Below are 16537 nucleotides of genomic sequence, written 5' to 3' on the forward strand. Positions count from 1 at the left end.
TTGTGAGTCACTCACCGAAGTGAACGAAACAGAAACGTACAACATTGGAAGATCACTAATAAAGTTGCTTTAATTAAATTAAGACAACACCAACCTTATAAACATATAAACAGTCCATTCAATTTGGTAGGACATGAGAACGGTAAAGGACACTTTAAGAGATGCTATTGCAGCTGTTATTTCCGCACTGTCAAGATTGACACTCCGGCCCTTCTGCTTCTCCTAAGCTTCCGTAGCTCCTCCTTTCTGTTCCTCACGAAGACGCGAGACAAAGGCCGAAGGCGACGACGTATAATCCAGTACAACATATTCAAAATGTTGAAAGAGCTGGTGAAGGAGCGACTAATGGCAGCGGCTGATGAAATATTCGCGCTGTTTGAAAGAACGGTAGCGTCGTACGAGGAGGAACTTTCGCGAACAAGAGAGGAGAAGGCGCGACATCGACAACAACTCGAAGCTGTTTGCAAGACTGGAATTATGATGCACGTTGAGGGTATGTTTACGTTTACTTCCTGTACATTTAATACACGGCCCGGGACACAACATAAAGGGAGTTTTATTTATTAAAACACAACCATAAATATATAATCCAAGATGGCGGCCAGTATTGCTGTACAGTATAGTAGTATTGCATTGTATTGTAGTATTGTATTGTATTGTATTGTATAGTAGTATTGTGTTACACCAGCTGTATCACAATTCAGGGTCTGCATCCTTCGAAGGACCCTCCCAGCCTGTGTGGGAGGCTGGGACCTTCGGAGAGTCTTCCATTTGAGACCGTCCAGCCTTCGGAACACTTCCTGTTTGCGTCACGTGTTCACATCCTCACGCTTCAACGGCAAGGAAAATATGAAATACTGGAGCCAAAGTTGCTGTTTTAGATTGATTTAAAGTTTGTGTGTTGTTGGAAAGAGAAGATGAGCCACCTATCTGCCGTTTTAGCTTTAGCTCAGAGAGGACGAGCGGTTAACAACATATTTGTTAATAACAATCATAATAACTACTTAATTTGGTACTTTTACATCTACTTAGTTCATTTGTAAAGCACTTTGGTCAACGCCAGTTTTGCTGTATGTAATCTGTAAATAGAACTTTCGTCTAAACTCGGGGTTCACGAGACACCCAACTCACGACACGAGGCGATGCACGAGATATGAGCCACAGACTTTAACATTAACTTTAAAAGTAGGCTACAATGAGAAAATATGACTGGACAAAAAACGTTTTTTTTTAATTTAACCGCTTCGCAAAATAGCACATGTGCATTTTGAATTGTTTACTGCCCCACAAATTGACACAAAACGAGATTACAAGCATCCCTCATTTATCACGGTCGATTGCCTCCAGAACTGCGATAAGTGAATTTCCGATTTCATTGTTTTTAAATACTGTATGTATGTTTTTGTAGTTAGAGTAGAAAATCAGTTTATGACCTTCTGAGAACAGATTTTTGTTAGGAACGGCCAAGGCCGTGATACAGGAACCCAAAATGCAGAGTCAAATACGTGTAACAGAAAAAGTCTTTAATACAAAATGGATAACAAAAGGTACGAAAACAACACAAGGAAAAAAGTACAACAAAAATACCTCCGGACCTAGTCGCGGGAATAGTAACGAAAAACACTGCTAGCACGGAGAGCTGAGCAGGGAAAAATACAGGCACGTAACGAAAAGAGCTGCTAACAAAAACTAGCAGAAGTACCGAAAATACAACTACTGCTGAGGACGTCAAGCAGCTGGTTAGGTACTTACAGGTGAGACGAGCGTGGGTCAGAAAGCCAAAAACACAATGCACGAGAACAAGCTGGAAGGAGCTTAACAGGGTGTAGCAAAGGGACAATCTGGCACTGGATGTGAGTAAGCACACAGCTTAAATAGAACAACTAATCAGGCACAGGTGAAGATGATCAGCAATCAGGGTGCTCAGGAGTGTGCTGCAACAGAGAAGCAGTAGAAGGCAGTACCGCAGCACACAATCCTGACAGTATCCCCCCCTTTTATAAGACGCCCCCTGGCGGCCTACCTGGTTTATTGGGGTGAGCGGAGTGGAAGTCGGAAATGAGGGAGGGATCCAGGATACGGGAGCAGGCGACCCAGGAGCGCTCTTCTGGTCCATATCCCTCCCAGTCGACCAAATACTGCACCCCCCTCCCCCTTCTTCTCGAATCTAATAGGGCTCTCACCGTATACGCGGGCTGGCCGTCGATGATGCGGGGCGGGGGTGGAGCCTCGACCGAAGGGCACAGTGGACTGGTAGCGACAGGCTTGATGCAGGAGACGTGGAAGACTGGGTGGACTTTAAGAGCCGGTGGAAGCTCCAGCTTGACAGCTGACTTGTTGACTATTGTTTTGATCTTGTAAGGTCCCACGAACCTTGGAGCCAGTTTCCGAGAGGTCCCTGCCAGCGGAAGGTCTTTAGAAGACAGCCATACCTCCATCCCAGGCTGGTAATCAGGTGCGGGAACCCGGTGCCTGTCAGCAATCCGACGGTTGTGTTCTGCTGTTCGTGTTAATGCAGCCCGGGTCTCTCGCCAAATGCGTCGGGCGCGTCGAAGGTGTACGTGAACAGCCGGGACGGTAATCTCTGCTTCCTGGGAGGGAAAAAGCGGGGGCTGGTAACCAAACACAGTCTTGAAGGGTGACATACCTGTCGCCGAGCAGGGTAACGAGTTGTGGGCATACTCAATCCAAGGGAGGTGGGTTGACCAGGAGGAGGGGTGTCGATGACAAACGCACCTAAGTGCTGCTTCCAAGTCCTGATTGGCCCGCTCCGTCTGGCCGTTGGACTGTGGGTGGTATCCAGAAGAGAGACTAACGGTCGCCCCCAATGCCTTATTAAATGCCCGCCAAACTCTTGACGCAAACTGAGGCCCTCTGTCCGAAACAATGTCTGTAGGTATCCCGTGTAGGCGAAAAACGTGCCTCACCAACAGTTTAGCTGTTTCCAGGGCCGTGGGCAACTTGGGGAGCGACACAAAATGCGCCATCTTAGAAAACCTGTCTACGATATTCAGTATGACGGTCCGGCCATATGACGAGGGTAATCCAGTGATGAAGTCCATTGCGATGTGGGACCATGGCCGACCAGGGACAGGTAACGGCTGAAGCAAACCGGCAGGAGGGCGATGGGAAGCTTTACCTCTGGCGCAGACGGAGCAGGCGGCGACAAACTTCTTAACGTCGGCTGTCATGGTAGGCCACCAGAACCTTTGGGAGACCAGGAATAGGGTTCGTCGAATCCCCGGGTGGCAGGCAATCTTCGACGAGTGACCCCACAGCAGCACCTCGGATCTGAGTCGTTCAGGAACAAACAATTTCCCCTCAGGGCACCCCTCTGGTAGTTCCGTCTCCTCCGCCGCCTCAGAGACCCTCCTCTCCACCTCCCACTGGAGAGCGCCGAGTATCCGGGCGACAGGTACGATGGTCTCCGGTGGTGAGTTCGACTCCACCGGGGAAAAGATCCTTGATAATGCATCAGGCTTAATATTCCGTGATCCAGGTCTGTAAGTGATAGAGAAGTTGTTGTTCTTGTTAAGAACAGTGACCATCTGGCTTGGCGAGAGTTGAGTCTGTGCGCTGAGCGTATATATGCCAAGTTCTTGTGGTCCGTAATAACTACCAACGGCTGGGCTGCACCCTCCAGCCAATGTCTCCACTCCCGCAGCGCAAGCACAATGGCCAGCAGTTCCCGATTACCCACATCATAATTTCTCTCTGCCGAGGTGAGGCGACGTGAGAAAAAGGCACACGGGTGCAGCTTCTGGTCGACTGGTGAGCGCTGGGATAGAACCGCCCCCACTCCCGTATCCGAGGCATCAACCTCAACGATAAACTGCAAGGCAGGATCAGGGTGAGTAAGGACAGGGGCAGACGTAAACAGTGTTTTAAGCTTGGTAAACGCTTTCTCAGCTTCAGGAGACCAAACAAAGGGAACTTTTACTGATGTAAGCCTTGTCAGAGGTTCTGCCTTTATGCTGAAATTACGAATGAACTTCCGGTAGAAGTTCGCGAACCCCAAGAACCTCTGCAAGTGCTTCCTTGATTTGGGAGAAGGCCAATCGACCACCGCCTGGATCTTGGCGGGATCGGCTCTTAACTTGTCCTTCTCCACTATGAACCCTAAAAAGGACACCGATGTGGTATGAAACTCGCACTTCTCCGCTTTGACAAAAAGGCGATTCTCCAACAACCGCTGAAGGATGCAGCGTACGTGCTGGACATGCTCCTGAAGGGAATTAGAAAAGATCAGGATGTCATCTAGATAAACAAAGCAGCAGTGGTTAATCATATCCCTAAGAATATCATTTATTAAACTCTGGAATACAGCGGGTGCATTGGTGAGGCCGAAGGGCATAACGAGGTACTCGAAGTGACCGAGCGGTGTATTAAAGGCCGTCTTCCACTCGTCCCCCTCTCTAATACGAACCAAGTGGTAAGCATTCCTAAGGTCGAGTTTGGAAAAAATCTTGGCCGAATGAAGGGACGAAAAGGCGGAGTCCATGAGAGGAAGCGGGTAACGGTTCTTAACGGTAATGTCATTAAGGCCGCGAAAATCAATACAAGGCCGCAGCGACTTATCTTTCTTCTCGACGAAGAAAAAACCGGCCCCCAGTGGAGAGGACGAGGGGCGAATAAGTCCGGCAGCCAGAGAGGACGCAATGTATTCCTTGAGAGCAAGTTGCTCGGGTCCAGAGATGCTATAAAGTCTAGCATTGGGTAACGGTGCTCCCGGGAGGAGTTCGATAGCGCAGTCATATGGACGATGGGGGGGTAAACTCTGAGCTCTATCCTTGCTAAAAACCATGCGGAGATCATGATAGATGTCAGGAACACCGGTAACGTCAATATTCTCAGGGCTGTTAGGCTTACCAGAAACTGTGGGTACCGCGGAACGTAAGCAATTAGCAAAACAATGGCTACTCCAATTGATTATCTGTCCCCTCGTCCAATCCACCATCGGGTTATGAATTTGCAGCCAAGTGAGACCCAAAACTACGGGTGCGGATTGAGACGGAGCGATAAAAAAACTAATGGACTCATGGTGGTTGCCGGACAACTGAAGGGATAACGGAACGGTTCTATGAGTGACTACCGCCAAGGGACGTCCATCCAGTGAGTGGACCTCCTTATGGTCCCTCAACTCAACCCCCTGAATGCCATGTTTCTTAACAAAATTAGAGTCAATAAAGCAATCATCCGCCCCCGAATCTACTAATGCGGAAACCTGAACATTGACGCCCCCTCCCGTAATGAGTCCCGTCACCTGTAGTCTCTTAAAGACTGCTGGAGTTGGAGCTGACGCCGGAGGCATCTTAGCATACTCACAATGGCCCTGAGCAGGCTGACTCTCCCTTGACTTGGATACGGAGGTCGATCCTGCTCCAGTCTCCTTAATGACGTCAGGAGGGAATCCGGAGCGGCGTGTCGGGCGCGCTGGACATCTGCTGATGGTGTGGTTGGGCTCGCCGCAGTACAGGCAAAGGCGGAGTCGTAGCCTGCGTGACCTCTCTGCAGCAGACAGGCGTCTTCCCCCCAGTTGCATCGGTTCCGCAAAATCCTCGGTGGCCGCCGTAGATGGGACTCCCTCTGTTCCGCTGGTTCCAGGTGTTAGTGGTATCAGCCGAGTCTCCTGACGGTGGTTCTTGGCTGATCCTGCAGGTAGTCCCTCACTCCGTTCACGATCACGTTCCCGGAGGCGATTATCCAGCCGTATGGCTAGGTCGATAAGCTCGTTGAGCGTGGTGGTGAACTCCCTCACCGCCAGTTCATCCTTAATCCGCTCGTCAAGAGCCTTGCGAAATATTCCGCGGAGCGCCTCCTCGTCATATCGGCTTTCTGCCGCCAGCACCCTAAAGTCCACCGAAAAAGCCGCTACCGAGCGTTTGCCCTGTCGTAGGTCCAACAATTGGTTACCGGCCTCCCTACTACGGATAGGGTGATCGAAGACCTGTCGTAGCTCCTCCAAAAAGACGGAATAGGAGGTGCGCAACTCCGGCTTAGCTTTGCTCACCGCTATAGCCCACGCTGCCGCTTTATCAGTAAGTAAGCTCATTATAAACGCTATCTTGGCCTGGTCGGAATAGTAAGTGCTGGGTTGTTGGTCAAAAATCAGGGTACACTGGTGTAAAAATTGTCTGCAATCCATAGATTCCCCTGAAAAGCGTGGGGGGGGTGGGAGGCTAGGCTCGCGACTATTACTGCTGCTGGCAGCAGGTGCGATTCGAACAACCTCTGATGAGGGAGCTGCACCCTCCGACTGTCCTGGGTGAGCGCCAAGTCCCAGATGCTGCTCAATAGCACTAATGCTAGTGGCGAGGGCAGCCAGGGACTCCATAACTCCCCGGAGGGATTGCTCATGGCTGCCGACAAGCGCACCTTGTTGGGATAATGCGGCCTTGATATGTGCGAACTCTGCGGATTCCATGTTTGGCCAGATTGTTCTGTTAGGAACGGCCAAGGCCGTGATACAGGAACCCAAAATGCAGAGTCAAATACGTGTAACAGAAAAAGTCTTTAATACAAAATGGATAACAAAAGGTACGAAAACAACACAAGGAAAAAAGTACAACAAAAATACCTCCGGACCTAGTCGCGGGAATAGTAACGAAAAACACTGCTAGCACGGAGAGCTGAGCAGGGAAAAATACAGGCACGTAACGAAAAGAGCTGCTAACAAAAACTAGCAGAAGTACCGAAAATACAACTACTGCTGAGGACGTCAAGCAGCTGGTTAGGTACTTACAGGTGAGACGAGCGTGGGTCAGAAAGCCAAAAACACAATGCACGAGAACAAGCTGGAAGGAGCTTAACAGGGTGTAGCAAAGGGACAATCTGGCACTGGATGTGAGTAAGCACACAGCTTAAATAGAACAACTAATCAGGCACAGGTGAAGATGATCAGCAATCAGGGTGCTCAGGAGTGTGCTGCAACAGAGAAGCAGTAGAAGGCAGTACCGCAGCACACAATCCTGACAATTTTAACATTATTAGAGTCCTCTAGACATGAAATGACACCTCTATAGTCGCTTTTAGCATCGTAAGCTACCAAGCTAACTACTTAGCCTCCTATTTATTCATTCTAAACTTGCAGGAAAACCGCACTTTTTTTATTTTGCCAATCATCCACAATCCTTATATGAGACATGAACACACGTCTTTTTCTTTTTGGTGCGTTCTGAAGATATAAAAACAGATAAAAATAAGCAGCTAATTCATGCACGTAATGGGACACACCTATTCCGCCTACAAAGCCCACCATTAAAATGCCTCCAAAACCTCCAACAAGATTTTAAGGTTTTATATACATGCTGCAACCATGTAGTAACAGGCACATTCAAGAGTTTTATTGTCATATGCGCAGTAAAACAGGTACTTCTGCTATGCAATGGAATTCTTGTTCTGTTCAATCTCCCAAAAAAGAAAGAAAAGACAAGAAAATGAATAAGCAACAACAACAGAAGAGACATGAATACCAATCAATGAATGAATGAATAAATAAATAAATAAATAAATAGAGTTGTGCGTGTGTTGCGTGCGGCGTGTGTGAGTGCTTCGTTGATTCATGATAACATGTAATATTTATAGTATTTTGCCGTATTTTAGTCATTTTACCATTATCGGAACGTCCTTCCTGGGCACACTGATTTCACATAGCAACATGGAAACGAAAGCTACACCAAGCGTTTACCTTTCCAAACTCAAAAACAAAAACACAGCAGCAATGGTGACAGCTCTAGTATGTAGCGTTACCTTTCGGTAGTTGCCTGAGGCCTGGTGAGTGTGTGGTGAAGCTAGCTGCTAGCCGGCTTGTAGCCAGCCGGTATGATGTGGCGAGGTGTCACTACGCCAGTAAAGTAGTTCTTTGGGATAACAATGTTATTAACAATTATAATAACAATGTTTTGTAGCTTGGTTAATATGCAGGTCACATTATGGAAATAGAGCGTTATTGGCGCTTTCTGGAGGTTTTTTTCAGAAGGCTTTGTAGGCGGAATAGGTGTGTCCCGTCACATGCATTCTTAGCTGCCTCTTTTTAGCTGTTTTTATACCTTTAGACGGCACAGAAAACAGAAAGACATGTGTTTATGTCTCATGGAAGGATTGTGGATGATGGTCACATTTCCAAAAAAGTGCATTCTGTTAAGAATGGGTTTGAAACGGAGTGGGGAAGAACAAATTAAGAAGACAAAAACATACCACTTCCACACGGAATGAGAGGATAACTTTTTTTCACTATGGCATGTCGGACTCTGCATACATGGCTGCAAGTTAAGGTAATCAAGATCAAGAGAGTTTTATTGTCATGTGCATAGTAAAACAGCAGTTATACCATGCAATGAAAATCTTATTCTGTTCATTCTCCCAAGAAAAGAAAGAAAACAAATGAAAGAATAAGAACATAAGAAACATAAACACATAAACATATATACCAATAAATTAAGCAACAACAACAGAAGAGACATTAATTCAAATAAATAATACAAATAAATAAATAAATAAATAAATAAAGTGCTATGAGTGTGTGCGTGTGTTGCGTGCGGCGTGTGCGAGTGCTTCGTTGAGGAGCCTGATGGCCTGTGGGTAAAAGCTGTTTGCCAGCCTTGTGGTCCTGGACTTCAAACTCCTGTAGCGTCTGCCTGACGGTAGGAGTGTGAATAATGAGTGTTGTGGATGTGTGCTGTCCTTGATGAGGTTGTGTGTTCTTCGTAGGACTCTAGTTTTATAAATGTCTTGCAGTGAGGGGAGGGCTGCCCCAACAATGTTCTGTGAGGTCTTGATCACCCGCTGGAGTGCCTTCCTATCACGTGTTGTACAGTTACCGTACCAAACAGTGATGGAGGCGGTAAGGACACTTTCCATAGTGCATCTGTAGAAGCAACTCAGGATTGTGGTGGACATGCCAAATTTCCGCAGTCTTCTCAGGAAGTACAGTCTCCTTTGGGACTTCTTCAGAATTTGTTGGGTGTTGTGAGACCAGGTGAGGTCCTCGCTGATGTGTGTGCCAAGGAACTTGAAGGTTTTCACCCTCTCCACCTCAGTCTCATCAATAAACAGGGGTCTATGCGGCTCCTTTTCCCTTGTTCTTGGGTCGATGATCATCTCTTTAGTCTTATCTGTATTGAGAAGGAGATTGTTATCACGACACCAAGCTATGAGGTCCGCCACCCCTCTTCTGTATGACGTTTCAACACCACCAGTGATCAGGCCGATGACTGGTGTCATCCGCAAATTTAATGATGCTGGTGTTGTTCTGGGAGGCCACGCAATCGTAGGTGAAGAGCGTGTAGAGGAGTGGACTCAGCACACACCCCTGTGGGGTCCCAGTGCTCACAATTCTTGAGCTGGATGTGCGATTGTGGACTCTGACTGACTGGGGCCTGCCTGTGAGAAAGTTAAACACCCAGTTACAGAGGGAGGGAACACTAATGGAATGCTGCGTAGTGACCAGAGTACTACATATGACTTGTCTTTCAATATTTTATGACTAATAATAGGCCAAAGTCAACCACAAAGCAGCGATCGTTCAGTAATTTTTTAAAATTCATTTTTGAAAGTTTTAGAGTGAGGGAGCGATGTCCGAGTGATGTAGTGAGGGACGACTGAACACTAGGTCCCCAACCAACGAACACAATTGGTTCCAGACGACCGTTCTTAAGTCGAATTGTTCTTAAGTCGAAAAAATGTAATATCACCAATGATATAGGTACTACATGTACGTGTATACATATACAGTATATGTGTATGTTTGTAAATATGAGTTTGGATGCAGTAGTAATATTAAACCAGGATAATTAATGAAAAAACAATAATAAAAATGATATAATAATACGTAATGATAAATGTTATTTACCTTTGAAGAGGAGTGGTCGAGCATACGTCGTCGTGGAGGAGGAGGAGGAGTTATTGAAAAAAAGGACAAATGGTCGTCGTGGTTAGACTCTTCTAAAAGAGGTAGTGTTCTGTGGGTGGTGTAGAATTAAGCAGGCCTATTAACTCTTCATAAACTTTAATCACACGCTCTGTCCGGGTTGTATCATACAGCTACAATTTAGCTTTCCTCTCTCCTCTTCCTCTTCTCCCGCTACCTGTTGGTCCCATTAGCAGTGTCACAGTGCCCTCTACTGGTCAGGCATGTAGCAGTATAAATATGGAGTTCCAAAAGACAAAATACATGAAAATATAGACCAGTCAGCTCGCGTTCGTATCTCCGAATGTTTGCATGTCGGATGTTCGTAAGTTGGGGACCTAGTGTATTGTCAACATTTTTTGAGACCAAATAAACTACTAATGCAGGGGTCCCAAACTACGGCCTGTGGGCTAAATGCAGCCCGCCACCCATTTTTAACTGGCTCGTATCAAAGTCTAAAAATATAATTGACTATGGCCCGCACATACTGTAACATATACTTAACTGTTTTGTACTTCTTAGTTTAAACACGGTGGAGCTACCGTCTTGAACAAGGCAGAGTCTTCACAAGGCAAGCCATCACAGGATAACAATTGTTCCGTGTAACCAGAAATGGGCTACGAGTGGATATGCTTCTTTGAGGCTGAATCTGTGGACATTACCCCCCCTTCCACGGGCGATGGCTCAAGCCAGGGGAAAGGCATGGCGAGTCTGGATGCAGGCTGGTACATACCGGGATATTGTTAGCCTGAACAGGGAGGATAGGCTTGAAGCTAATTAGCCGAGCTAACGATCCGTGAGGAGGAACGTAGTTCCGCTTAGTTGCTGGGGCCATTTAAATGAAGAGTTTGGCTTCTCAAAACAATATGCGTTCAAGAGATTAATACATTTGAATCACAAAAATGCCTCCTCAAAAAAATCAGACCTCACAATTTGCTCGGCTTTATATTTGTCTCTCTGCGTACAGTCGCCGGTCCATTCTTGTGTATGTGATGAAGACGCTCGCATCTTCTTCTGCTGTGGAACACCCACGTAAACAAGATGGCTGCGACACTCCGTTGTGGAAGAAGATGCAAATGTCTTGATCACTTCTTTTTTATGTATTTCTTCCTTTTTTGTAATTTTATAACTTTTTCAACTTTCTTCTTGTAAATTTTCATCTCTTAATTGGGTCTTCATTGCCGTAATATTTTGACTATATTCTTGTGACATTATAACTTTTTCCCCAACTGAATTTTTCCAAAAATTACAACTTTGATGTTTTGTTTGTTTTTCATAGTAATGTTTACCATAATATTTTAACTTTATGTTGCTTGGGAGAATGAACAGAATAAGATTTTCATTGCATAGTATAACTGCCTGTTTTACTATGCACATGACAATAAAACTCTCTTGAATCTCTTGAATCTAAAATAACATTATTTTTCCTCATAATATTACATTATTCAAAAAAATTGACTTTTTTTCTGTGAGATTGCTTTTTTTTTCTTCAAAGATTGACTTTATTCTTGTCAAATTAATAGCTGATTTTTCCATTTTTGCTGTTGTTGTTTTTATTGGTTTTCTTGTTAAATAATACTTTTAGAATGTCCTGCCGCCCAATAAAAAAACAGTCGCAAATGGCCCCTGAGCCGCACTTCGGACACCCCTGATATATGGGGTGAGCACTGAGCACTGATGTTGATGTAAGGTCGGAACAAGGTTAAAAAGAGTGTCAGTCTCTGCGTGACTACTGCATGTGGGACGCTTCACTTCCCTCTGTTCGCCGTCATAACATACAAGTGTGACCTTCATTTTTAAATTACACTAAAAATGTTAACGTAATGAATGTAATAAATTAGTTATCGCTGTTAACGCGTTATGTTTGACAACCCTAATAATAAGTTCAGTTGTTGTGGCTTCAAACAAGACAACAGTGACTAAATAAAAAGAAGTTGTTCAGTCAAAGTCCACAATAAGCTTCCACACTCATTCCTGTTTGTGTCCTGCAGATGTCCAGCAGCTGATTGGTGGTCAAGAAGACCGTCCCACTCAGCCACAGGGGTGGAGCTCCACTTTGAAGCAGGACGATCCACAGCACCCCCACATTAAAGAGGAGGTGGAGTTACAGACCCTCCAAGTTAAAGAGGAAGAGGAGGAGCTCTGGATCACTCAGGAAGAAGAGTGCCTTCTCGGGAAGGAGGGGGCTGATCTCACCATGAAGTTGCCACTGTCTGTTGTGTCTTTGAAAGCTGAAAACCACAAAGACAAACCACCTGAGTCCTCGCAGCTTCATCGCAGTCCAAGTGAGGAGAACAGAAGGGCGGAGCCTCTTAGCAGCAGCTCACCACGACACGTGGAAACAGAAGCCGATGTAGACCGCTGTGAAGGATCACAAGCAGACAACCTCTTAGCTCCGCTGTCAGATAGTGACGTCAACGTAAACATGGAATCACACATGGGAAGGCACATGGGAAAAAAACTTTTAAGTTGCTCAGATTGTGGTAAAAGTTTCAATAAAAAGTCACACATGCTGTCACACGTGAGAACACACACAGGAGAAAAACCTTTTAGTTGCACAGACTGTGGCAAAAGATTCACTCAAAAGGTAAATATGCTGTCGCACATGAGAACACACACAGGAGAAAAACCTTTTAGTTGCTCAGTTTGTGATGCAAAATTCTCGTATAAGACAACAATGCTGGCGCACAAGAGAACGCACACCGGAGAAAAACCTTTCAGTTGCTCAGTTTGCGGTAAAAGATTCCCTCGGAAAATTGTCATGGTGTCACACATGAGAACACACACCGGACAAAAACCCTTTAGTTGTTCAGTTTGTGATAAAAGATTCTCTGAAAAAATTAATATGCTTTCACACATGAGAACACACACGGGAGAAAAACCGTTTAGTTGCTCAATCTGCGATACAAAGTTCTCTCATAAGGTAACAATTCTGGCACACATGAGAACGCACACTGGAGAAAAACCATTTCGTTGCACAGACTGTGGCAAAAGCTTCACTCAAAAAGTAAACATGGTCTCACACATGAGAACGCACACTGGGGAAAAACCGTTTAGTTGCTCAGACTGTGGCAAAAGCTTCACCAAAAAGGGAAATATGCTATCACATATGAGAACGCACACTGGAGAAAAACCTTTTAGTTGCTCAATTTGCGGTGACACATTTTCTCGCAAGTTGTCTTTGAATAAACACATGCCGAGTCACTGACGGCATCGCCGGCTGGCCGGTGTGGCCTCCAGGGGCGCTAAAAAAAATGGGGAAAAAATTTACCTTTCAATATAAATATACTACAACTAGTTAGTACTCTAAACTCTTAAAATGGAAATGTTCACATTGACTTAAATATAAAGAAATGCTCAGTTTATATGTACTTAATTTAAATGATAACTAATAAATGCTAACTAATAAATGATAACTAATAACTCTTCCTGCGTCCATCATTTTTGTACATCGATTTTTTTTTTTGTTATTTCATATTGCTTTTGTATTTGGTTATTAGGGCACCAAGCACCAAGTGATGGCACTGCGAAGGCCCTCTTGAAACTTGATGCAAGGGCCCTATTGTGTCTGCTACATTTATTATTTGGGCAAAAGTACAAAGTCCCACTGGTACAAAGGCCCTATTGTAAACAATGCACTTTTTATTATCAGGGCCCGAGCATAAAGACTCAGCCGTTGCAAGGGCCCTATTGTATCTGTTGTGTTTATTATTATTATTAGGGCCTGAGCGCAAAGCCCCATCGGTGCGAAGGCCCTATTGTAATAACTGCATTTATTATTATCCCCTTAACGCCTACTGACACAAATATGCAACATACCGTTTGGATCAAGCAATCACCTGAGATGGCATCTGCATTCCCCCCAATGCCGGCTAGTGCATATTCAGTATGGAACTGGGAACCTTTGGCACGCACTTGTTTCTGGTAGGATATTTCCGGAACTCCAAAACTCACTCTGGAACCAAGCCATCTTCACTTTTGATACATTTGCCCAGCAAAATAACATGCCTCCAGTTTCACGGATGAACTCTGGTGAAGAACTTCTGTCGTGACGAGATGAACAAACAAGTCAGCAAATGACCCCTCCCACCCCACACAGCTCAGGGTTCACTTGAGCCAGAGGGCATGCGCATTCCATTTCTTGTTGCCACTGGCCGGCACTGAGACAATTCAGGAAGTGACTTATATATAGCGTTAAAGTATCTTCTTCACCATATGTACAAATTATGGTGAAGGGCTGACCTTGTGGAATTGAGTTATTAACGTTTACAGTATAGTGGCGATTTTTCTGATTGATCATCAAAGTTGGTTGCCTCACCCCGCCCACATCTTATCAAACAGCCTGAAATACTTCGCAGTGTAACATTGCCCGTCTGTCCAGTATTTGTGATTTTTGTTTGGGCTAATTTGGTCAAAGTGCCTCGGACTAGTTCGTTGAAATACAACTACCGTAAAGCACCGTGTATAAACCGCACTTTTTTTCCACTGGTAAGAAGCAAAAAATCGGGGTGCGGTTTATACACGATGACAGGTCTGTGACCAGACGCAGAAATTGACGAGAAGTCCAGTGAAAGATAAGATATCAAAACATCTCTGAAAATTGCAAAATTTTTTATTTTGAATTATTATTATTATTCTTATTATTCTTATTATTAATCTGTGCTTAGCCATAATATTAAAGATCTAGATGCCGAAGTTCAAATTTCTCCTTTCTTCTTCTTTTTGAAATTGCTTAGTACCTTTACGCATGTTGATTTGAGATGAAAGAGTTGGCAAGCATTTATGAACAAAAAAATTTTTTTTCCCTGCCGTGCGCCTGAAAATGGGAGTGTGGTTAATTCACGGGTGCGGTTTATGCACGGTGCTTTACGGTACCTGGATTTTGCCCAAAATTGCCCCCGGAAACCCAAATAGCGGACTTGATGTTTGTTTTGGAACATGAGTTCATGAGACTTTTTTTGTGCATCCTGTGATGATTGACATCGCCACAAAATTTCGGGACGTTCTGTGAAACTGGTGGCAGGTGGGTGGGTGTCACATTAGAAATTTTGACAATGACAATCAAGCTGAGCTGCAGAGGACTGTGCTAAAAATCTTTTGTTTGATGTTATATGCAATTCTGGACATTGCAACACCTAAATGTGTGATGTGCTAAGATCTGAATGTTGTTTTTGGAAGTATCGCTGTACTTGACGGTTATTTCTTCATATTCATTTCAAGTCAACTGTTGCGTCCTCTAAAAACAAAGGATGTGTGGCCAGGGTGACATTTTTCACCTCTGTTTTTTGTAGTTCGATTGCTGTGATCCATGCAAAGTTTTTTTGTTGGTTGTTTGTCTTTCTCTTGACACTGAATAAATGACTGTTGAGTTTGTGCTGTTTTGGTCACTCTTGATATTTGACAAGTAGCATGGCTGCTATCATAGCAGATTTTCCATATCATTTGTGAATTTATTTGTGACAAAGACTTTTATTACTATTTCTTAGTTAGAATCTGTGCTGTAACTGCATGCTATAACCTTTTGAAAATACGCTCCTGATCCAAATTTTAAGACCAGTTGAAAAATTATTATTATGGAGAAAAAAGATAGGCCCGAGAAAATGTCACCGGCCCTGAGCTGGAGGATCCCATTGGCTGTCAAATAAGACACGGGACCATCTTCAGCCCAAATGAAGGTACTGGTGCCGAGTGCAGTCCAATAACCACCAGACTGCCAGAGAAAGCTTTCAAGAACAACCAAGATCTTCAAAGGCCTTGTCTCCTTCAACGACACAAAATTGCCCGTTTGGAATTTGCACGAGAGCACCAAACATGGGACATATGGGACATATTCTGTGATAAGAAAAGAAAGAAAATTGAACTTTTATAGCGCCATCATGATCTGGGCTGCTTTTTCCTTCAGTGGAACAATGGAGCTTCAGGTTGTGCAGGGGCGTCGAGCGGCAAATGGCTGTGTGGAGATGTTGCAGGGGGCATCCCTCATTACTGGCCCCTGTCTGTGTGGTAATGACTGGCTTTTTCAACAGGACAATGCTGCACTTCACAATGCCTGCCTGATAAAGGATTTCTTCCAGAAGAATAAGATCACTCTTTTGGACCGTCCTGCGTGTTCCAACTGAGAACATTTGGGGATGGATGCCAATGGAAGTTTTTTTTAAAATGGACATCAGTTCCAGACAGTGGATACCCTCCATGAAGCCATCTTCACCACCTGGAGCAACATTCCCACTAGCCTTCTGGAAACACTGCATCAAGCAAACCAATTTTTCACTGTTTAATAAGAATGGTGCAGCTAGTACTCATTACTGAGTCCTTTTTTAAAAAATGTTATTTCTATTTTAGGGTGGTTTCTGTTTTGTTTTTTTAGCTACGGTCTTACAACAGCTTATTTCACTTTAATGCGTGTTTGCAATAAATTGCTTCTTCAAACATTTTTTTGTCTCATTCCCATCTCTTCTTTCTGCATTTTGCTCTGCTTAGAACCTCCTTACGATTTAACAGTGCGAAATGTAAATCTTTGCTATTTTTCAACTGGTCTTAACATTTTGATCAGTGTATGCTAAGATGAACTTCTGACACCAACAATTGGACAACAATCTCATGTATGAAGGAGGCCCCAATATAAAGAAT

The 16537-nt window shown here is 44.6% G+C and overlaps 1 protein-coding gene across 1 annotated transcript; it reads left to right on the forward strand.

The window, feature by feature from the left end:
• The first annotated feature begins 253 nt into the window (after window positions 1-253).
• LOC129179736 (gastrula zinc finger protein XlCGF57.1-like) lies at window positions 254-15280 on the forward strand. The gene is made up of 2 exons (XM_054773381.1): window positions 254-493; window positions 11899-15280. Exons 1-2 carry the CDS (start codon window positions 316-318, stop codon window positions 13113-13115), a joined length of 1395 nt encoding a protein of 464 aa, XP_054629356.1. The 5' UTR covers window positions 254-315; the 3' UTR covers window positions 13116-15280.
• The last annotated feature ends 1257 nt before the right edge of the window (window positions 15281-16537 follow it).

This window comes from Dunckerocampus dactyliophorus, chromosome 4 (genome assembly GCF_027744805.1).
Source record: "Dunckerocampus dactyliophorus isolate RoL2022-P2 chromosome 4, RoL_Ddac_1.1, whole genome shotgun sequence".
Taxonomy (NCBI): Eukaryota; Metazoa; Chordata; class Actinopteri; order Syngnathiformes; family Syngnathidae; genus Dunckerocampus; species Dunckerocampus dactyliophorus.